The sequence below is a fragment of the Dermacentor andersoni genome, chromosome 11 (genome assembly GCF_023375885.2).
Source record: "Dermacentor andersoni chromosome 11, qqDerAnde1_hic_scaffold, whole genome shotgun sequence".
NCBI lineage: Eukaryota > Metazoa > Arthropoda > Arachnida > Ixodida > Ixodidae > Dermacentor > Dermacentor andersoni.
In genome coordinates this window covers 110,391,380-110,414,158 of record NC_092824.1, presented here as the reverse complement: position 1 = coordinate 110,414,158, position 22,779 = coordinate 110,391,380, and the positions used below count along the sequence as shown (strand labels likewise).

The following is a 22,779-nucleotide window of genomic DNA, read 5'->3' as shown; positions in this document are numbered from 1 at the left end:
TTAGATCAGTTTTCTTATTGGTTTAAATCGTTTCTAATAACTGATTAGGCTGCCAGCCATATACATTTACACTGTTATAGCGATTATAGATATCTTCCAAAATTACACATTTCTTGTGCAGATAAAAGGCATTACACGTGTCGCGTTAGGGAGCTGGGTTACTCGCCAAAGCATGCTTGCGCATTAATGAACTCGAAATTTAAAGCGTATCCACAGCTTCTTACTAGTACCCACTAGTACCTAATGCTCGGTACATAAGCGCCCTTATGCTGAAGTGCTATTACAAGCAGACACATTGCGGTACGTACAGCCAGACGGCACGCGTATTTGAGCACAACTCGATCGTGCTGCAAGCTAGCGGTGAAATCCTAGCCCAACCACACGAAGCGACGCGCCAATGAGTATTTAAGCCGTAAATTTAACATCGAGACACCTGTTGTAGTACGTCATGTTCGTGCACCTTCCTAATGGTTCTCAAGTGAAGAAAACGTACACCATACAGGCGGCCGTAAGCAAACTAATAGAAATGTGTACTTATAGGTGAAATGTTATTCCCGGCGTTTCTTAAGCTGATTTGTACAGCTGAAAGTAGCGCATGATTTCACCATGGCCTACTGAGGTGCTGCAATGCTCTAGAAAAGCATGCTACAATCATTAATTACCATTACAACAGCAATGCGGCAGCACACTCGATTAATCCCGACAGCGCGGACTTTTTGCCCCGAGCAAGATGGCGGCCACCAGCTTCGCTTTCGGTGAGCCACCTCCACTCCAGAAGTTTTAGTACATAACCTTGTTAGTTTCTCACTACCATCATCATCATCCTGTTTCAAACGTGTGAGCGGCGCGACATATGTTTATCTGCCGCTTTTCGTCGCTATCAGATTAACCGGAGCGTATTATGCGCTTAGGCTGCCTTTTCAGGTGGAATCGATCTCTCCTGACTGCTCTCAACAGCACAGCGAGTGGAAGACTGCATACAACTAGGTAGGAACAGGAGTATCGCCGCTTGCTGCACGGGGATGTCGGCGATTGACATACGTGATCTTACTTTCGGACTCATTGAAACGCAGGTGTGTCTCTACCGGTCTGCCCTCGAAGATGCCGCTGAAGTTCGCTGCGAACATCTCGACCATGTTCACGCATGCTCCGCTGCTGACGCGCTACCGTATGGCCCAGTCGCTCGGGTTCAAAGCCGTCGAATGCCAATTTCCCTACGACGTCGGCGTCGACAACATCCGTAATGAAAAAGAGACCTGCGATCTGGAGCATGTGCTCATTAACTCATATCCAGGTACTCTGCGCAGCGTAACTACTTTCGCTTGTTCGCGAGTTATTGAGTAATTGAAATCTATGAGCCTGGTAATCGCCTACGAGGCAAGCAGTTGTCATCTATGCCCAAAGGGAATGACTTCAAAGCTAGGCTTCCTAATTGCTTCTTATCTCCACTTTTGCTGTCTTGTCGAGTAGACAACAACTTGCACCGCCGGTTGTGCAACACTGTGTATATGCCCCCGAATAGACTGGGTACGAGTCCTTTCTTCGCCGCCCCATAGAATTGGTACATGGCATTGTGACACGGAGTATAGGAACCTTAAATGAATTTAGATATACGTGTGTACTTCTCTGTGCCATATACTTATCTCATCAACATTATTCCCTGAATAAGCATCTTGCACTTCGTCCTCATGACACAGACAGCCAACAGATACAGACAACAGGGCCATGTTTATGCGACCCCCTACTGCTACTACCTCACAAGCTTTGCGTGATCAAGTTCCAACAGTAACACATAAAAAAAAAGAAACACTTGCGATCGTCTGTTAGGACTTTCTTTAGCGAGAAACTTCTCCAAGAACTTGTTCCGAGGTATGTTACAACCCCCCCTCCCCCCCTTTTTTTAGACAACACTGGGGTTTGTCATAGTCATGCAAATTGCAACAAGTTTGTGCATTTCTGTCGCAAAATGCAAACCTACACAGAAGCTTTTAGTGGTGTTGTTGCAGTTTTCTTGCGACCATGCTCTACATCTTGTCGATAGGAATTATGATTATGCCCTATATTTTGTCTAGTGTAGGTTCGATTTGATAAGTTTGTTGTACAAGAACATGCTGTAACCCTCCAATACCGTGTGACTTCCAGGTGACCTGACTAAAGGTGAAATGGGTTTCGCTGCAAGGCCAGGTTGTGAATCTGAATTCCTCAGCAGCTTGGAGACTACGATAAAATATGCCAAGGCCTTGAACTGCAAGAAGTATGCTTTTCACGTGCATGGCTCTTACTGCATATCAAGTGGCTCGATCACCTCAGGCATTTGTGGTGTGGATTATCAATTGGGATATTCGTAAACAACAGCACAGCTTCAAGCTGATATGAAACAGCATGATTGGTCAGACTGAATGGCACACTAAAAATTTATGCTTACCTGCCCCTGTGGTCTATTATGCTCTTCATTGTCGTGTGTTCTGTGGTCTCATGTAAAATATTATGCAGCATCAAGGGATACTTAATTCTTATTAACTAGTTTCCACTGCTGTCTTTAGGGGCTCTGGAAGTTTGTTTTGAGTGCAAGAACCGGGGCTAATTTTGCCAACACTCTGTATTTACTAATTTACTGGCTGGAGGGGAGATGACTGCAATTGATCCTGTGGTGGCTCCAGAGCCTCTGCCTTTACATCGGTGATCTGTCCATGACCACTTGCATCTTTATTTTTTTTTTTTGAAGGATTCATATCATGGCAGGCATCACAGGCACAGACCATAGCAGTGTTATAGAAGAAACATACCTCACAAACTTGATGAAAGCAGCTGAATTACTTGAAAAGGTAACATATTCATTTGATGGTGTTAATCTGCTCTCACTCGTAAATCTGTATTTTCAGGAAGGAATTGTAGGTGTCATAGAACCTCTGTGCAAGGCGGTTAAACCAGGATATTTTCTCAGTAACTATGAACAAGGTATATGTGCTGAACATTGCATACATGCTTCGTACACTGCACCTGAGAGAAACTGCATGTTTTTTTTTTTTCAGCTGCACGTTATGTCGCACAGATAAACCACAAGAACTTGCGGCTACTCTTGGTAAATGCATTGTTTATATGCCATTGGTGGTATCAGCACGTGGTGTGCTAAATGAATGGACTTTCTTTTCAGGACATATTTCACCTTCAGATGAGCTCGGGCAATTTGACCAACACAGTCACAAGTGTGTACCCGCTTGTAGGTATGTGAAGTGAAATGCATGTGGCTTCTTTAAACTTCAGTCTCGGTGGGCATAACAAAGTTCTGTTTTTGGTGCAGGTCACATACAAGTTTCTCAGGCTCCACGTAGGGATGAGCTTAATGCACCTGGTGAAATAAATTATAAATATGTCCTACGCCTATTTGAAGAGCTTGGCTACACTGACTGGATAGGCCTTGAGTACACGCCATCTGGTGAGGAATTGGTGTTCTTACCGATGCTCTGGTGTCTCTTAGAACTCTGGCAAGAAGTTCTGTTGTCTATGACTTAAGTTGCCTCTTTTATGTTTTTCAGGACAAGGCGGTGATGGAGTTTCATGGATAAAAGAATATGGCTACTGCCTTTGAGGAATGGCAGACATGTTGTAGTTAAGGAAACAATATATTCTGCAATTAAATGTACGTACACCTCTATTAAAGCAAAGGTGATGCAATATGCTTCATGTAGACGTCAAAGACTTCCTCAGAATAAGCTTTAAACTGCCACCTGTATGATTGCAATTTGGTAAACACATTAGAATGGTACCCGAGCCAAAACAGTGGGAAGTGTTCATTATCATGTTTTTTATATGCAGTGGTACAGGCATGAGGCTTTAAAGTGATCCTTTGCTTAGTTTTTTTTGTTTGCCAGCGTAACAAGAACTAGATGTTTCTCTTCTTGCTGGCTACAAATAAAGTGACAATTCTGCAGCAGCAGTGCTGCCTGTTTGTACAGTTAAACAATGCTACTGGTCACGAGAGCGAGGTGGTTTGTGTTACCAGTAGCATCGCTTAGCTGCACAAGCTGGCAGTATTTTCTCTTCTTGCTTGGTTAATCCTTTGGTTACTGTTCTTCCTTAGTATTCACCATATGGTTGAACAAGTAAGGTGGTGGGGTGTAAGGATTAGGGGTCCTATAGATTGTCAGCTAAGGTGTGCTGACAGGCATATTGAAGCACACGCTTGAAGAACGGTTCTTGGATGTCTGGGCCAGGTGGAGGCTAGCTCCATAGGTCTGAGTTGCTAGTAGTATATGGAGGGCTTTGTGTCAGTTCTGTTGTAAACCAGAGGACAGGTCCAGAGGGCAAGGTCCCTACTGGTGTTGTAGAAGTCGCTCAGCAATTTTTTCATTGCTGGGCATATGTCGGACAGACTTTCTTGCACCTGCAGCACTCATGCTCAGTCGGTCATGCCGGATTATACCTTTCTCACACCTTCCGGCGCTCTACCTTCAAAATAGCATCACTGATTTTCCAGGAGGAGCAGGGGCTCCAGCCCCTGCTCTCCTGGAGCAGTATCTTTGCTCGTGCCAGGATTTTCTTATGCTGCTCTCCTTGGCTTTTCAAAAGCATTCAAGTGCTCCCCTTTGAGTAATATACATGTCCTTCTGCAAAAACATGTGTAAGAATAGGTAAGCGGGAGCCGCAGAGCTAGTGAAATGAAAGCAAAGCAGGTACATATGTCCGCGTACGTTTAGACGCAGCATTATTGTAATCTCAGATGGTCTCCTGAGGCTTCCGTTTGCCGGTTACTTGTGCCCCCCTGGAACAGTACTTGTAAAAAGTCCAGTCTATCGTTGCGACAAAAAAAGCACCCAGCAACTAAAAAAGTGCTTCACGCCTTCTACAACACCAGTCAGAACCTTGCCGGCCCAGAGTAGGTGGATTTGTGAGACCATGTGCTGTTGCTCTCTGCAGTGGTGCTGCCAGGGGGTGGCACACATGGCGTGTGCACTCCCCCCCCCCCCCCCCCCCACCAAAGGCTGCATACTAGCTGTGTTAGTATGCGGCCTTTGCAGTCCCACTCCCCCTCCCCTTCGAAAAAAAAATTCTGGCTATGCCATTGGCTTTTGTGTGTACTTGCCATAGTCATCCCTCCCTTGCACTAATGTTAGGTAGCTATATGTAAGAAATTTTTATGCATTAAGCTGACTTTCTGGCTTTCATAGCGCAGCAAGTATGGTAAGGCACGCTGCTTGTGATCGTGCATTGGCAAGGTATTGTCTACTTGTAAATAGCATGGTCATCTCTAGCGATCGCCTTTGAAGGAGGTCAGATGAAAGCCATTGTTCCTCGTGTTTCGATTGACTCTGGAATTGCAACTGCCAAGCTGATCGTCACCGCCTTTCCATTATAATAGTAACTCTTTGTGGTGTCGTGGATTACTTTCATTTCTCTTGAATTATATGCTTTGCTCATGACATCTCAGCGCCCACTTCCTTTACAGGAAGAAAAAAGCAGCTGCACTGCTGGAGAGCATATCACGGGGTACGCTCCTGTCTGAAAGTGGCTTCGCGTTTGTCACGTTTAATCATTTGCTCTGAGGCAGTCAGTGTAGGCGTATCGACAATGGTTACACTGGAATGTTTTTTTCGGCCAAGTTCGCTAGGTGTCAATGCGCCAGCGCAACACAAGACAAAATGTACATATTCTGATAACATCTGCAGCTGGCTTCTGCGCGGTTACTAGCACGGTGATGTAGATCTGCTTTGCGTTTGCTAGCAGACATTTTTCCGCGGAATCCTTTGTCATCTGTAGGGAGCAATGCAAAACGCTTATTAAAACTAACAAAATTTAAACATGGCAGGCATGACTTTTTTCCCTTCTTTTTAGTGGCAGCAAATGCCGACGTGTATGACGCGTTTTCGGCTTTCAAAATCGCATTCGGCGCTTTAACCTGAATAAGCATAACGAGCATAACCTTTATGATCTGCATGGATGAATGGGTGGATCGATGCTATGAGCGTCCCCTTTGGAACAGGGCAGTGGGATGCGCCACCAACCTCTTATCATATACCTGATCTCCTACCTATGTTAAAGGAAGAAAGAAAAAACGAAAATAAAAAGAAATCCCACAATGAATTCATGCACAATTAACTTTCTGAACCCCTATTGTGAACTTTGTTTTTTCACGAATCCGTTGTTTGTCGTTTTCCTACTTCCACCAGTCTTGCGGACACGTTTACTTTCCCTCTGCTCTCGCTGAACCTGAAGGCTTCAAGGAGGCCAGCTATGCCCAAATTGACCGCTGGGCAGATAGATACCTTCACTACAGTGGCTAGTACCTTCACATCCTAATAAAACATGCTCCATCTTTTCCCTAGCTCTACCCAACGTTGCTTTACCGCAGCAAACGCATGCTTCTTTCTTGTATATCGCTTTATAAGTGCGTGTTCTAAAGCATCCTCATCTCGATTCGAAACGTAATGAGCTTCCCTTTGAGTTATCATAAATTATTCCTTTCCTGATTTCGTTTTTTTCCTCTTCAGTAGTTACTCATAAAATTTTAAATTCAGAGGGCGCCACCCTATAGACTGAGAGTCACTGGAACCATAGTTTCATACAGTAGGAAACTCTGAGAACCACCATCTCCTCTGAGATTAACATCCGTTACTGTCAGGAAGCCACCGCAGCAGAATAAGATTTATATCAAAGTTTAAAATCATAACTTGGCTAAAAAAACTACCATTAGCCTCAGTGTATTTAATTAGGGGACGACACACTTTGCAAACAAGTATCTTTAGTTGTGGCTTCTGAGATTCAGGCAAGCCGCAAGCCCAGATGGAGCCAGTTCGGCATGATCGCATGATTTTAAATCTCCGGCGGGCAAGCCTTCGCCGCTCGCTCTTGCCCCTATGCTTGCCCGTCGACCACCCGTCTCACTGGTCTGGCAGTCTTGTGCGTTTTCTTCACTGGTGTGCGCAGGCAGTGGAACATTCGTGCCTTCAAATCCCGACCATCGCGATAACAGGTACAACAGGTACCGTGACAGTCGAGCACCGACATAACAACGGCGCACCGGCTCGCAACGCATCAGAACGCCGAGGCAGCTCTCTACAGAGACGAGTTTCGGGAAATTTTACTCAGGGCGCGCTTGGGACCGCGATCAGTGGTGTATTCCATGCAGAATGCCGTTGTACACAAGGAGTTCTTGCGGGAAGGGAAGATATCGGTCGCGGTAAAGGATGAAAAGGTGCACCTTTATTTCTTGAACTGCGCACCTAGCAACCTTTGCCCGTTCGTCAAGTTTCTGAACTCGAAGAAAGCGACGCAAGGACCCACCGCTACTGTTCGCGAACGGTTGCAGTCGAGCAAGCAGAGAGTGATTGAGGAGATAAATCCGTTGAATGCTGCGCGACGCCAACGCAATCTTGTCCCGGGATGTGAAGAGGCCTCTCTCTAAGGACGATCAAACTACAACGATGGGAAAGAAGAGCAGACCGGTGGCGCCTGACGATGTGAAGGTAGCGCATAAAGATGTGGTTTTCGATTTCAATGGCGCGTTTACATTTTGCGACCTTTGTTTTTGATAGTGCATGTATTCAAAATGAAAAAAAAAGAAAGTGTTGCAGCCAAGAAGACGTTTAAAACAAAACACAAATAGAAAATTCCCGTGCGTAATGTAAGCTTTACCACATGCTTTGTATTGTGTTTTCTCAGAATTCCTTTCTGCCACTATAACAATTTTATGATTTTTTTCTTTTGATGACTAAATCAGTCAAATTAATAATCCCAAGTGAGATATGCAGGCCACTGTTTCAGCAAATGGATGTATAACATTATGAGTGACAACCACGTTCTGCTCCTGATATTGCTTGCAGCCTGAGAGGAACCTGTACAGTTAACCTTGAAGCAAAAGACTCTTCTTAGTGCTGTCTTGGCTGGCTGCAGTGTGTTCTTCACCAGTGGTGCAGGCGCATCTTGTCATCACTACCCCAACAAGATGCATTTCCCATGGCGACGAGTGGCATCGTGGCTGCTCGGATTGATAGCACTACGCTGGATTCATTTGCCGGTAACTGTTGTTTCATCTTCTGAATGTAATTCCGTGTTTATGAAATTGCATGTAATATGTACGCGCAATGATGTAACAGATGTCTTGTAGAATGCTATTTGATCATTTGAGCAGCACACGTTTTATGTGTGTGTTAGCCTGTGAAAATTGGTTAGCAATGTGTACTAATTTGCTTAGGCACAGTCGATAGTGAAGTATTCTGGGATAGCTATTATTTTCTTGGATTGCACTTAAACATCATCATTGCAATGAGCAGATGTCTCTGCTATGTTATGAGTGTAATCTAAAGCTTCTTTGGCCTCACAGAATACTTGGCCACTGAGTTGGATGGCAACAACCTAGACAATATTGAAGCTAGAACATTTTATTGTGATCTTGCCAATGTTATCAATATTAAAAAATAAATGTTGGACTATACATGCTTTGTATAGTTCATAAAGAAACTACTCACTACGTCACTGGGTTTGTCTAAACAGTTGCCACAGGCACCTGCAAAAAAATTGACTCTTGCACAAGTTTTTTAGCACTTAGCATTGAGTGAAACCAAGCAATTATGCTGCGCCAAGTTTGTCTTGGCATTATATTCACATTGTGTTGTGCACATATTACTTGCTAAACAAACATGGTCATTCTCGACTCAACACTGCCAAGGGTCTTCAACTATGGAGCTTGTTTTGCAATCTTCCTCTGCCTGTAAGTGAAAGTGGCAGATGCTAACTTCACCCCTAGAAGGCATTGGCAGCAAGGAACACCTAAATGCGCTTTTTCTTTGCCGTTGCCATGTATATTTGGCAGGAAGGATAATGAGGGCTGTGCTAGATGTTTTGCACTGCACTGCATGGCATCTGTGGCTTTTAAAAGAGGTACTGTGCTGCAAATGTGTGGCATCTCCTTGTGTCCTCGACATCATTTTCTGCCCATTTTCCTTTCTATGCAGAGTAGCACTGTGGCTCATGCTGACATCATCATCATTTGTTGTCTCTTAAAGCACTCCTTTCAGGGTATTACAAAAGGGGAAGTGGGGGAGCAAATACATCATTAAACACTATGGTCATTATTATACAATGATTAAGTTATTTCTACAACAGTAAAAAAAACTTAGTATACATGCTAGAAGACGATGGGCGAGAAAAAAAAAAAAGGTACAAACTGTCAGTAGAAATGGCGCACAACCGCAGCAGAAAAAAAAATTGTTAGAGTAACAGAGCAGTAGTGGCAGGTTAAGGGTTTAAAAAACATAATAGGTGCCTAAATTTGTCTGAATCACTTTCATTTACTATACTGGCGGGTAGCGCATTACACAGTTCAATAGCAGTAGGTAAGAAAAATTTGTTGAAGGCATTAGAGGTACCATGCAGATGTTGTAAACTCAGAATAGACTGTGAGAAGTGCGGTTGGGTGGAAGTAAAATGGTGTTCCTGAGTTTGTGCCAGGCCAGTTCAGGCCCGGCAGTCAAATGGGGAGGCCGCATTTGGTTTGTTCTGCCAAAGAGCAGGCTGCGTTAAAGGAACGGCAGCGGGAGTGGGCAGTGCATCGTGTGTTCACTCGAAGAACAGGTGGCGTTTGATGAACACTGCTGGGAACTCGCTCGAGAAGCAGCTCGTCATTGACATGCCTACCTCACCATGAGGGAGTGCAAAGCCGAGGCGTTATGACAATGAAGAGGCATAGATCCCGAGCTCTGCTTGCACCCCTTTCCACAGTGGTGGAAGGGCAGCCAATTTGTTAATGATACAACTGTCTTGACAGGACTAAGTCGCTTCATGTTGCAGACCTCATCATACTTACATAAGCTGCTTATTAATCTATTGTCATGTGTTGACGCAGTATAAATATTATTCATCATCATCAGCCTGGTTACGCCCACTGCAGGGCAAAGGCCTCTCCCATACTTCTCCAACTACCCCGGTCATGTACTAATTGTGGCTAAATATTATTATCAATATGCAAAGTAGGTTAGATCTGCCTTTCTTCACGTTCTCCTTGAGGATTCTGGCTTTTCAGGTGCATTTGCAGGTGCAGTGGCCGTTTGGAACGTGCAGCGCTTGACGGCTAAGATACTTAGGGAAGGTTGAGTAAATTATTCTGTGGCAACGACCAGTAAGAGAGGGCATGAGGATCATCGGCATAAATGTAGAGGAATGCTGAATCAAGGGAATGTTAGTTTTTCTTTAGGGCAATCGGTTAATATTCCAGGCTCTGTTTACACGTATCACAGACCTCTAGAGACTTGGATAAATGCAGTTGAAAGGCTGACGTAATGACCTTGGTAGCACTACATTTCATAGTGAATGCTCATAAAGGCATTCATTCTATTGTCACTTAGACAGTATTGCCACACTTTGCACAACCATAGCCTCTTGTATTTCTTTAATGCCAGCCCAGTGACACCCATATCGGTAGGTCACTGAAAGGGCACCACTTTCCCAGTTGTTGGTCACAGTTTATGGGGCATGGTTAGAGTCGCATCAACAATCCTTCGTCGCACATCCTGCAGAAGCTGAGTAGCGTACACAGAGTAGCAGCAGTGCCTAGCTTAAATTGTTTGTGCTCTAGCAACAATGGGCATAAAATGACTGAGAATGTGGAGCCATCGCAGTGGACCACCGGCTCTTGTGCATTACGGAGCTAGTGGGTCGGCATTGGAAAATACAGGAGCCTACGGCACAATTTAGACATCCATTTCCTTGATTTCTTGTTCCCCGCACCACAGTGGTGTATTCTTCTCCTGACAGGCATTGGCATTGGCACGGCCCTAGTGGAAGTGATGATTTAACGTGCAATGCGACCACTGTGGGTGAACCAGCTGTGCCGTTGCAAGGTGCTGGTGGTGAACGAGGTGTCCACGCTGCACGGATGCTTCTGCCACAAGCTCGAGCCGGTGGCCCGGCTGGTGTGCTGTAGTGACCGTCCCATTAATGGCATCCAACTAGTCCTCTGTGGTGGCTTCCTGCAGCTCCCACCAGTCTCTCGGAAGGAGGAGCCGGCACTGGTCTTTTGTTTTCAGGTATTGCATTGCACTGTTGCACGACCGTGGCTAGGAGTTGTGCGTATTGATACTGATAAGGCACGCTGATGCATGGTCATATCTTGATTTAAGGAAATTTGGTTTTACAAAATTCTCAGATCAGTGAAATACTTTTGATTCTGAAACATGTATTCATACTGAAATGCATTGAAACCTTGAAGCAATGAAGTAAACTCAATGCCTCACCTGATTTAAAGGGGTCTTGAACCACCCCTCAGGCTTGGTGAATAAACACATTCAACGGATAGCATACGCTGCGGTGAACATCTCAGCCAAATTACGAGCTTCATATAATAAGTTCCACAGCTTTGGCCACTTGCTTCTACAGTGATGCAACCAGCTTGTGAGGTGGAGCATAGGCGCCAGAAATATGTAAATAGTTGCCTTCCCTTACTATATATCCTATCCTTTCTCCCTATCATTTTTCTCCCCTATTCCTATCAGTTCGTTGGGCTACTTGCCAAAGAAGGCTTATGGATTAAAGTCACTCAAAATGTGCTTCCAATGCGCGCTCGTGGGTTGCAAGTCAGGCTCGCAGCCACAGCCCATTGCGATCATGAAGGCAGCCATGAAAACGTGATTGTTCTATTCGTGGGTTATATATCAATATTATGACAGTGACAGCGCTAACGCCAATGTTCCACTAGAAGCTTCTAGAACATTCAGTGTTTGGCACCTATATGATGATAGTGATGATGGTGACCATGGGGAATCGGCCAAGAATTGGGGGGGTTTGGAGAAAACTCATTTAAAAAAAGTTTTGGAGAAAGAAAAAAAGAAAATAGGGGAATATGTATTCTGCTTGGTGTTCTGTGTTCTATTTCAGTGTTGTACTGACTGGTTTAGGAAGGCAGCCAATTGGAATCAAGGATGAAGTTTTTCATAGCAGTGCAAGCATACTGGTGGCTGTACCCCAATGTGGAAGCTCCAAATGAAAGCAAGATGGGGACGTTCGTGCTGAGGCCAAGCCTGTTTATAGGGTCCTCGAGCGCCCTTTTTCTTACTGAGGGGAATTGTCGGCATGCAAGGAGAAAGTGATCAACTGTTTCTGGTTCCCCGAACTGTATACACATTGGAGATGCCACCAAACCAGCCCTGTGTGCATGGAAATTTGGTGTCAGGATGTGACAGCGTAGTCTTGTTAATGTAATCTCTAATTTGCATGCTGGGCAGAATTTGACTCTAGGGGAATAGTAGGTGGTGGTAGTCAGAACATGGAGCCACACTATATTTATATAGCTCATTCATCTATGTAAATCTCCTAAACCTAGAAGCAGTGATATAGGCGGTTGGGGAGAAGGCAGATACTAAAGGGCCACCCAGGGAAGCCTTTCCTAATGAGTCTGCACACCCATTCAAAGGCGAACCTTTGTGCCCACAAGTGAGGCGGTGCCAAGAGATATAATGCTTGGCAGATTTTTTAGTCACACTACATGTTGTAAGGGATGAACACAGAGAGAGTGAGTCGGTGATAACAGCAACTGATGAATGAGAGGGGTTCAATTTACGCAGTGCTAAAACTACAGCTAGGTATTCTGCTGTGTAGATATGAGAAAATAAGGAAGTCTAATCGAATAGGACCAATCTAGCGAATGAGCACATGCTGTTTGGTGCAGAGGCTCGTGAAAAAGTATGGTGCGCCAGTTTTGCGAAACAAATACAGCTATTTCTAAAGTTGTAGACGTGTAATATTTGCGGTACGGCAATAATGTGTGCTCTCTCAACCTCTGTACTGTACCATGCTATTTGGGTACCATGCTATTGTGGCCATCTTGAAGGCTGGTGTGTTTTGCCAATTCAGCTAAGTGCGCTGAGAGCCAAGGTCGGCCACAGGGGCCTACAGGACTGTCCACTCTTTACGTTTACTATATTACTCTTTGCTATTCTGCGTACACATGCTCAAATACCCAAGAAAGTGGATGGGAGCTGATTGGCAATTGGTAAAAGCAATGCACGAGTAGTGCGTGGGATGTGAACGTGGCTTCTGCCTGCAGCATGGTATCTTTTTGTTCATTTGCTCATTCCCTTTACCTTGTTACTTCAGTTCACCTGAGCATATTTACTCTCCCCTGTGCTTCCTTGTGCTTCATTGTTTCTTTGCGTGGTTGTGACTAACAAATCATTGAGCCCTTCGGATAGGCTCATTCTTCTTGCTCTTAGACCGGTAACGTGCTGCTTTCATGCTTGCTTAACATGTTTGGTTATCTCTTCGGATGTGATCGTCTCTTGCATTCTGATGAAAGGGCAATGGGGATGATTTGCAAGGATTAGGGTATTTAAAACATTTATTTTTTAGCGATTGTGAGCTAAGCTGCTCATGCGTACATACAGAAGCATGCTCTCAAACAATGTTTCTTGGATTGACTGGTCCAGATGGGCGGTGTAGCCTATGCCGACCTAAGTTGCTTATTCTGAACCTGCAGTCTCGGACTACAAACATAGCCGACGCAAAGCCCTGAGTATGCCACAGGTGAAACTCAAAGGCACGGAACTGCGCGAATACACACGGACGAGGACAACTTGAGGATAACAGAGAATTAAGGGTGCTCGCTCTGCGTTCTAGCATCTTCCTGTGTTTTACCTAAGATAGTTATATTTCGTTAACACTTTGCTTATAGAGTTCAAGGTATTCTTTCAAGGTTGATTATTATTTATCAGCATCTGTTGTCATTCATTTGCTTGAAAACGATGGATTTTTACATGAGAAGAATGAAGGTTAAGCTTGCTGTTTCTTTCTTTTTCTTTTTTTGTGCAGAAAGCCTCAACACCTGTAATTTATTATAATAAAATATAGGACATAGAAAAAACACACCACACGCACACCACACAGGCTTAGTTGCATTTAATTCATTTTGCACAGAAGGGCACAGGCTACATCATTAGGTGATAGAAAATTCAGGGAGAAACATGTTAATCGCTTTGTCGATTGTGTCTCAACAGTATTGTACAAAATTTCCCTAAGCTGTGGTCATATGTACATTGGTCAAACAAGCAGATGTGCCAGCGTACCCCTCAGAGAGCACAGAAATTCATTAAACGGCGCGCCGTTGTCTCATCTCGCCTTACATTGTAAATCATGTCCTTATAAAACCATCTTCGAAAACAGTCATTTTGCTCCGTCACCCTAACCAAACCACACGAGAAATCTCTGAAGCCTATCATATTACTAAGAATTCCGCACTGTGTGTAAGCCAACCATCCTTATTACTACACAATAAAGAATTCAATTTTATTAATCAATGTTCACATGTGCCTTTGATGTATGCTGTTTTTTTGTACCCCATCTTGACATGCGTGATGCATCCATTTTCAATATATGTATTTTTCCATGCATGCATTACACACCAGCTGTTAGTAAGAAAAGAGCATGTATGGTGTGTTTCTTTTTCTACATCCTGTGTGTTTTTAGCGCTCTAAGTTTTTATTATAATGCATTACCAACTAGCCCTCCTATCCATCCGCCTGTAATGTAATGATTTCAATACGGATAATGCAGATTTCAATGAATATGCTTGTACCTGGGCCATTTTTGGCACAAGAAAAGCTTTTGAAACTTGTTCTGAGGTGGAGTGTTTGGTTCATTTAGAATGCAGTCCGATAATCAACCAGCTAGGCACGAGCTGCCGAAAATGATGGTGTCGCAGTGAGCTGACACGGGAACTTCAACGCGGCGTCATCGGAACGTCTTTTGTCTCGCATTTTGTTTGCCTTGCGGAGTCTCCTGTGAGAGTGAAAATGGAGGTTTTGTTTTTAGAAGAGCACGACTTAGTTGCGCAGCCAGCTTAGCTTAATATTTCTCCCTGCTGCCCCATTAGGTGCTGCTGAAATTGTCAGTAGCTGGCCCGATGACATCTGCGACGTGTCGGCTCGCCCATTGCAGAAACGAGATGGAAGCGTAAGTGGAAACATCGCTTGTTCTTTATTTTCTGTTTTGTGTATTTCTCCTGGCAGTAAAACGTGGTGATGGCACCTGCAGCAGATGCCACCATATCTAGATGTCATACCCTTAAGAGCTACTACAAAAAAAAAAAAAGATAAATAAAAAGGAATGCTTATAGAAACAGTTGAGGGGGGGAGATATTTATTATTTTAGAGCTTTCTTAAAGCATTCTGGGTTGATTTCTTTCTATTTCCATCTTTTTTCCTCAGGATATTATTATCTGTAACCAATAAATCTCGAATCACTAGTTCACAGTCTCTTTTCCATTCATTTTAACTATCTTATGCAGGGCCAGCTGCCCACTGTGGCTATGCACCAAAGACATAGCTTAGCAAGTCTCCAGGCACAGTAAACAGTGAACTTTTCGGTGTCCCTGAAGTGCGATTAATGAGGGAAACTAAATGACGTCCAACAAGGCCACTTATCAAATGACTCTAGCATGGCCCATGCCTGGTTATAGTAGGTGCAAGAAGGATGTATAGCTGAGCTAGCTGGCTAACAGCGACTGACCTCATGAAATAAACAGGCAAAATGCCAGGAGGAATTCACAGTGCCTGTTTCACACAGATGGTGCTCTGCCAACGAGAGTAGCTGGCATTTGCATTGCCAACGCTACCTTTACTGCGGTATTGACATGTTGTGACCTTTACAGCAGCACAGCATTTCTTGTTTAAATTTAGACTCATACACAGACTAGATTTTAGCTGACAGAGTATTTTTTTTTTTACGGGTAGCATTTCCAAGGTCGGCCTCGGTGATTTAGCCACGTCCTCACGTTCCCCCTCGATAGAGCCTCGGTGCCAGACAAAGACCTTCAGATAACAGGACTGCTCGATTGCGAACTGTGACGTCATGAAAGAAGGCCGGCAGATCCATACGTTCCGATAATAGTCATGGGAGACATCCAGGGTTGCCATTTTTGTCACAAAGCACTGTATATTGGTGGTGTACTGTCGATTACTGTGAGAATAATCATGACAGTTAGTGAGTGCACATGCGTAAGTGCACCTTCTATAGACAAGACACGCACTCAACTTCTGGTCCCTTTTCTCGCTTCCTTAATGAAAGCTGGCCAACCGAGCTCAGCCTGGTTAACATTACTGAATTTTCCTTATCATTTCTCTTGTCTCCTTTCGCAACAGGCGAAGCTAGGACACCCCCTTTTCTCCGTGTTATACGTCATTCGTCTCATATATGTGACAAGCGATGCATCCAACCAGCTTCCACGTGACCTGCTTGACGTTTGGGTGCTCAAGCTGTGCATGGCCAACGTCGCAGACGTGCCCCCGCAAGCTTCACAATGCCGGCATCCGTTCGCATTGTGATGCAAAGACGGCATCCCTTGACGACATCTGCCAAACTGGAAGCTCAAGCTTCCACAAGGTAGGCGATATATCCTCAGGAAGTTGCAAGCTTGGCAACATTGAAGAAATTTTCCCCTTTCTAAGTGGCTTACGTATGGACTAGAAAAGTAGGCACATTTAAAAAAAAAATCAGCCTCTCTTCCCTAAAGTTTACCACCAGCAGTGATTCTCAGGCTTATCTCTCTTGGAACCACAAACAAGCAAATAGTGGACTTTTCAAACTGATTTAAAATGTTTATCAGTAGACTATTCAGCCTCAGAAGAACTTCAGTTTGGCCTAGTTGGTGTTTACTGTACATAATATTGACTGCAAATAAAGAAGGGGACAGCGGAAGAAAACACATAAACAACACCGCCCGTGTTGTTATTGTGTTCTCTTCCCCTGTTCCCGTCTTTATTTGTGGTCAATATGTTATTCAGCCTGTTCAACAAGCAGCCTCCAAGCACAGTTAGAGATGTATGACCATGCTTGCCAAGCTGCGTCATGAGGCATTTCGTCGTCCCAGTCAGAGAAACTTATTGTTCAAAGTGCCTGTCTTTAAGCGCGTAGAGTTATAAAAGTTACAATGAATTCTTGGTTCATACATCTAATCCGACCCAGTTCACTTCGTAAAACATTAATTTTTTTTCTTTATGAAAGCATTTATTAACCGCTTTGTGGAAGGTGTAAATGCCACACCATTGAAATTCGGAAGTCTTGGAGGAGTCTTTCTAGCATTCGTAGTTCGATTGTCACTGTAATTGATACTATAGGTATAGTTACTTTTTAAAAAATGTGTTCACTATATTATATGCCATTTCTCGTTAATATTTTTCTGGTTAGCAAATGCTCACATACATTTAGTGGATTCTAGTTGATATTTAGCATTGGTAAGCAAAATGTTTGCAAAGAAAAGTTAGTTACACTGGGTTACACTCGCACACGTGCTCTGGGAGTGTAGAAACGCTCCACCCAAATCTACCTCTGACAAGTGGGAGAAGACCCTATGAAGCCTGCTCCTACAAGACCAGCAATGGGTTATCCAGCACGCTCTCGCAGCGGCTGCCAGGTACTCCCTGTCGGTCCCTGCGTGAAAGACGCCGACTGCGCGTTGACGTGCGTCCTGCAGGACCTCTAGTAAAGTTTGTCCAATCCAATCCAACTGGGTTGAATTGTCTTCTATCAAAAGCTTAACTACCCGCTGTGGTAGCTTAGTGGCTATGGCATTGCTCTTCAGAGGTCGCGGGTTGGATCCCGGAAGTGGCTGCCGCACATGAATGAAGCAATGTGCAAGAATGCTTGTGTACTTAGGTTTCGGTGCTCATTAAACAATCCCAGGTGGCCCAAATGATTCTGGAGTTCCCCTGCTACAGCGAACCTAATAATCAGCTCATTAATCCACCTGACTGTAAAACTCCTGAATTTATAATTTTTTTTTTCAAACCTGAGCTATTAGTGAAGGCATACACAAACCGTAAAGGGGGCCACCAGTTTCCAAGAGGTAATTTTGTAATGCGCGCTGATAGAACCCATTTAGAAGATGACAGTTTTTGCATAGGTAGGCCAGTAAAGAAGAAAGTATATACGAGACAGAGCATTAATGTCTGCTAGAACGAGAATGATTAGAGCATCCGAGAGCTCAGTGTTTTGTTAGTCACAACCGTACGATGTAACAGACAGTGCAGCCAGATAAAGCACAGGGGAAGGTAATTAATTTGTCTGTTTGAAATGCACAAGTAATAAGATAAAGGGAAGTGAAAGTGGACGAAAAGGTAACTCGCTGCAGGTGGGAGTTGATCCCACGTGTTTTGCGTTACGCATGCGGTACTTTATAGATTGAGAAACCGCAGCTGCTATCCTCTTGTCGACCTTCTTGGGTATTTGTGCGCATGTACAAGGTTCGGCACCGGGAGTGTTAGCTAGCACCTCTCACGGCCAAGGTGGCAGGTGGCACTTCCGTGAGCATATTTATTCCGAGAGTACAGCGATTTACACACTTCAGCAGCAGCCCTTGATGTGCATGCTTCTGTCACTTTCAGAGACCTAATATTCATTCTCACATAGTCGGAACTTAGCCTAGAAATGTGTACAACTTCACGCAACAATTTATGTTTCTTACTGACAATAGCACATGCAGTGCAGACATGTTCACAAGATTTGCCCAAGTGCTCACCAATGTGCATTGAGCTCAATGCTACTTATTGCTGGCTTTGTGTGTGCGTGTTTGTGGTTTCATTTGACACTGCCTCATGCGTACAACACAGGTCCGAGGAGGCCCAGCATTCCGCCAGTCGAGCTCAATCATGCTGCCTCCTTCAAGCAACAAAAGAAGGGGTGTTGTCAACACGTTCGAGGCTTCAGTGTTCCTCCAGCCACGTAAGTATAAGACCCTTTGCCTCGTACATATTTACTAAACTGTGTTGCGTACACAACAAGAAAAATTACCTATAGCAGAATCAGCTTCTTCCTGGCTTGAAATGCCGCTGAAGACATCATTGGTGTCTGCTTCCAGCGGCACATAGTGGCCCCTGTATGCAATGGGCTCTTGAATGCCAAGATCCTCCCTGGGAAAACAGTTAACTGCAGGTCTGTTTAATTAGGCCATTTTCGCCGCCCTCAGATTCATGAATCCAGAGCCGCACCTGGGTATAATAAATACTATATGCAGTAGGTTCCCGTTAAAACTAACTCGAAAGAGTTGTGAATATCTGCTCGCAGCATGAAAAGTTCGCCTTAAGAAAAGGGATCTGAATGACAGAATGCGTTATTCCTGGCAAACCACACAAACCAACAAATGAAACTGGACCAAAATCAAAAGGCAGATGTAAATAGTTGCGGGTTAGATTTTTGTGATGCAAGACGTTGCTTTAAGAACTCTTAAGCTCTCGAGTAACTGTTGCCTGCCGGCATTTCGCAAACCTGTGCGCTGTTACGAAAGCTGGAATTTCACTTAGTTTACGAAAAGTTTCTTCATTCTCCTCATGCTGCTGAAAAAATAAAAATAGACCAAAGGATCCAGGCCATTATCAGCTAGATAATGTGTGAGCACCGCTGGATGATGTCCTCACTATAACTATATAGACTTTAGGAGCACATCGCGGACTTCCTTAATCACCCTTTTCGGCATCAGCCTTGTGGGTTTTCACATCCTCGTCGACATGTGTGTAGCTGTTTGTGTCTACAGAATCACCATTTGGTTCTTAGGTAGCTAGCATCACTTTCTCAAAGTTTGCCGATCAGGACATCTCGCTAGACTGAGTAGCAGGTGTCAGGAACGACTGTGGAAGTTCGATTTAACTGAATTAGCGTTTCGTTTTAAGCGGATTGCTTTTGCGTTGAACCTGTCTGAAACCAACCAAATGTACAGTGTTCTGCATACCCCCAAATTCACCTTAACCGGGATCGTCTTAACAGCAGCTTACTGTAAGAGAAAATGGTAAGGGTTGGCATGCGGATAGAAGCAGAAAACGCCAAGTATGTCTAAAAAATAATGACGTTGCCACATGGCGTGGACGCGCTCGAGATCTTCGTGGCATCGGGTCACACCTCAGTGCCACTTCTGCATGCACGCTTGTACTACATCTACCGCTACTCCTCTTTAATATCATAGTTAATTGTCGTAAAACATAAGTTATGCCTGCCCACCGGAATGCGTGATAGTTGATCGTGACTCACGCCCCCCTCTCTCTTTTCCCCGTGTATTGTGCAAATGGGAGAACTGCCTTTAGTAGTATACCGAATGAATGAATGAATGCAACAAAATACCTCACTTTATTGGTGAGACAATCTAGAGAAGCCCCAACTTAAGTGGATTTCGTTTCTTCGCATCTGTATGCTTGCAGCTCATCTAGACGCTGGTGACCACTTCACGGACACCACAAAGCAGCAGTGCTCACAGAGGCCCAGATCTACACCGAAGGCTACAGCTGAGGTCCTGTACCAAGTCACCACGGCCGAGGAACGTGGGGAAATCTGTGGAAAGCGCTCAGGGAGGAGACAGAAGGCAGGCAGCATACAAGGCGTCAGTCGCCTCATTGACATGTGGTGACAGAATCTTGATTTTAAAGAAACAAATAAACAGAAAACACCCACACAAATTGTACTGGTACAGAGGGTCCTTCAATCAATGTGATTTCATCTAAAAGTAAAAATAAAGAGAAACACAGAGGAAAATTGTACTGGTAGAGTGTTTTCCCTAAATAATTCATTTATTTAGGGGTTGAAGGAGCATTATTAGAGCAGAGAACCTGAAGGCCAAGCTTCCTTTTTTTAATCCAGCCTTGAAAACTTGACAAAGTTCACCATTTTTCTGTCTTTGGGTCCTTTTTTTTTTCTTGTCCAGACGTCTACGAACGTTGTCAGTACAAGTCTCTGGCTGCACTTGGAGAAATGTAATCCAATTGTTTTTCGATAAACAAATACCCTTAGCAGGCACTCTCAAAATCCATGAAGCAACCTGGAGCTGCTACGTAATCTCCAGGGAAGCATTTCCAACAGTATTAACTGTTGCACCTTTCCTTGCATAGGAACCTGCACTCACTTTTAGACTAATGTTTAAGGAATTCCATAAAATAACAATAGCGAGAAAATGTTCACTTCGCAACTCTCCAGCGCTTGCACGAAATTGCAAGGGAAAATAGGAAGTCGCTATAGGGAGTCATTATAGCACTGAATCGCAATTGTATACAGTGGTCGAGCGGCCGCCTAGCATGCGAACTGATCATGCGTGGCTTCGTTGCGGCGTTGGCCTGTGCGTTTTTTTTTTGTAGACGACAGTCAAATAGACCGATTGACCACTCTAGACAAGTGCGGCTCCAAGTGTACGTCAATATCGTCCCTGAGACTTACGAACCCATGTCCTTACTAACAAAAAATCATCATTCGAACAAAAGCGGTCATTTCAAGGCAAGACAAGAAAAAGGTAAGTACAAGATCATCCAAAAACAGCGACGGACACTCGAGCAGGCGCAATGCAGATTGCAACCTCCATACAATGGTAAGTCAAATTTGACGAGGTTCCACAATCTTTCAGAAAAGGCCGAATCGTGGAAAAAGGTAAAAAAAAAAAAAAACACCTACGGCGTCTCTATATGGCGAACATTCGTGACATCTTATGGTTGAGCCTTGATACTCAGGATGTCATGTATAAGAAGCTCAAGGAGGTCAGCTCATATGTTCCAGAGAATTTTAACTGTTGGATAATGAACAGCGAAACGGCACCTCTGCCATGACGTCACTTAAATGAGCGAACATAATTGGTCGGTGCATGTATGCAAGTCGGGCAGTAGTGTCCTTACCAGAACAGTCTCAGTATGCCACTTTGTGATAGAGTGTCACCAAACAATTTCGAAGGCTGGTCGTGAACAATGTAAAGGAATGGATTTGGAAAAAGAAGAAAGTGCCACAAGATAGGTACGCATTTCAGAGAGAGTGGACAACGTGACAGGCGTCTCTATAAGAGTTACCATGAACCATGAAGTTTGCTACAAAGCTCGGTATAAAGGAATCTAGAGCTGGTGTCGCTGGTGCATCGAAGATTGACTTGCGGAAATTAGCTGCCTGACGTCATACTCTCCCTTCTCCCTCTCCTTTTTTGGTTTTAGTAAAGGAGGAGCGTCAGAGGTAATACTCCTTTGTTTATCCCCGCATCCGGAATGAGCCGCACAGTTCTTCACGAATAAAAATTTGTTCCAAATTAGCTTGAGAAGTGTGAAGTAACGAGGGTTTAGGAAAAGGGGGCGTGAGTATTTAGAAGCATTCTAAGCAAAGAAAATAATTACTTTTGAGCGAGCTACAGCGCCGATTGTAATGTTGCAAGGTCTTCACGCAATTTGAATGGGTCCGCTTTCCGCTCGCTGCAACAGCTACTCGCAGAACGATAGCGTGCGCAAAAAATGTCTTGGTAGCGTGCTCGCTAAATCAAACGCAAGATTAACCATGTGAGCCTGTTTCTGAGCGGAAGTACCCGATCAGGTCGTGGACAAGTGGTTTCGACGAACGTTGATCATGCTCTCAGATAAGATGAGGGCGAGGTCACGGGCTCGATTCCGGCGCCTTGCATTTTTCATTCCTACTTTTTTTTAAAATGTAGTTCCGTTCATATTTAATTAGTGGCTACACAGGGCAGTAGATGCACCATCAGTTCCGGGTCAATTATTGCGCAAGGAAGCTCCAAGGTCGTACAACGCTTCGCCATTTCATACCACTACTCAAATGCTAACGAAAGTAAAGCTCACAATTGTCTTCTCCGTGAACGCACTCTAATGGCGTTGAATAAATGTTCTCACTAATTCTGCCTCCATGCGGACAAATACATACACCCAGTGGTGGTTCGGGTTATCGCTTAAAATATCAAGGCCTCAGGTTTAAAAACGTATATTCCCGTTACAATTAATGCTGATCAGAGTATACCGACTGACGTCACAAAGATTCCAACGATGTGTGAGAACATGC

General features: G+C 44.2%; 2 protein-coding genes across 8 annotated transcripts; both read left to right on the top strand.

Annotated features, from left to right (window-relative positions):
- Window positions 1-811: 811 nt before the first annotated feature.
- On the top strand, window positions 812-7,937 carry Gip (hydroxypyruvate isomerase-like protein Gip). Of its 5 annotated transcripts, none has more exons than XR_008614260.2 (10): window positions 812-987; window positions 1,074-1,294; window positions 2,143-2,254; window positions 2,726-2,825; window positions 2,883-2,958; window positions 3,033-3,082; window positions 3,155-3,224; window positions 3,302-3,436; window positions 3,537-3,640; window positions 7,821-7,937. XR_008614260.2 is itself a non-coding variant. In XM_050186315.3 (9 exons), exons 1-9 carry the CDS (start codon window positions 902-904, stop codon window positions 3,587-3,589), a joined length of 903 nt encoding a protein of 300 aa, XP_050042272.1. In that variant the 5' UTR covers window positions 812-901; the 3' UTR covers window positions 3,590-3,679. The 5 variants fall into 5 exon arrangements, 3 of the variants coding, with proteins under 3 accessions (XP_050042272.1, XP_072141558.1, XP_072141559.1); XR_008614261.2 differs by lacking the exon at window positions 7,821-7,937 and adding an exon at window positions 5,447-5,815; XM_050186315.3 differs by lacking the exon at window positions 7,821-7,937 and having other exon boundaries at window positions 3,537-3,679.
- Window positions 6,515-20,502, top strand: LOC126539468 (uncharacterized). Of its 3 annotated transcripts, none has more exons than XM_055075405.2 (7): window positions 6,515-7,463; window positions 7,891-8,014; window positions 10,836-11,021; window positions 14,858-14,937; window positions 16,203-16,365; window positions 18,591-18,702; window positions 20,169-20,502. In XM_055075405.2, exons 2-7 carry the CDS (start codon window positions 7,943-7,945, stop codon window positions 20,372-20,374), a joined length of 819 nt encoding a protein of 272 aa, XP_054931380.1. In that variant the 5' UTR covers window positions 6,515-7,463; window positions 7,891-7,942; the 3' UTR covers window positions 20,375-20,502. The 3 variants fall into 3 exon arrangements, with proteins under 3 accessions (XP_054931380.1, XP_054931381.1, XP_050042274.2); XM_055075406.2 differs by having other exon boundaries at window positions 6,519-7,463; window positions 10,750-11,021; XM_050186317.3 differs by having other exon boundaries at window positions 6,519-7,463; window positions 10,728-11,021.
- Window positions 20,503-22,779: the final 2,277 nt, after the last annotated feature.

Excerpts from the sequence above, each read along its gene's own strand:
- Gip (XM_050186315.3), top strand. The coding sequence starts at position 902 with ATGCGCTTAGGCTGCCTTTTCAGGTGGAATCGATCTCTCCTGACTGCT. Across the intron at positions 3,083-3,154 it reads AGAACTTGCGGCTACTCTTG|GACATATTTCACCTTCAGAT; the intron begins GTAAATGCATTG and ends CTTTCTTTTCAG. Across the intron at positions 3,225-3,301 it reads AAGTGTGTACCCGCTTGTAG|GTCACATACAAGTTTCTCAG; the intron begins GTATGTGAAGTG and ends TTTTTGGTGCAG.
- LOC126539468 (XM_055075405.2), top strand. The coding sequence starts at position 7,943 with ATGCATTTCCCATGGCGACGAGTGGCATCGTGGCTGCTCGGATTGATA. Across the intron at positions 14,938-16,202 it reads TGCAGAAACGAGATGGAAGC|CTTCCACGTGACCTGCTTGA; the intron begins GTAAGTGGAAAC and ends GCATCCAACCAG. Across the intron at positions 16,366-18,590 it reads GAAGCTCAAGCTTCCACAAG|GTCCGAGGAGGCCCAGCATT; the intron begins GTAGGCGATATA and ends CGTACAACACAG.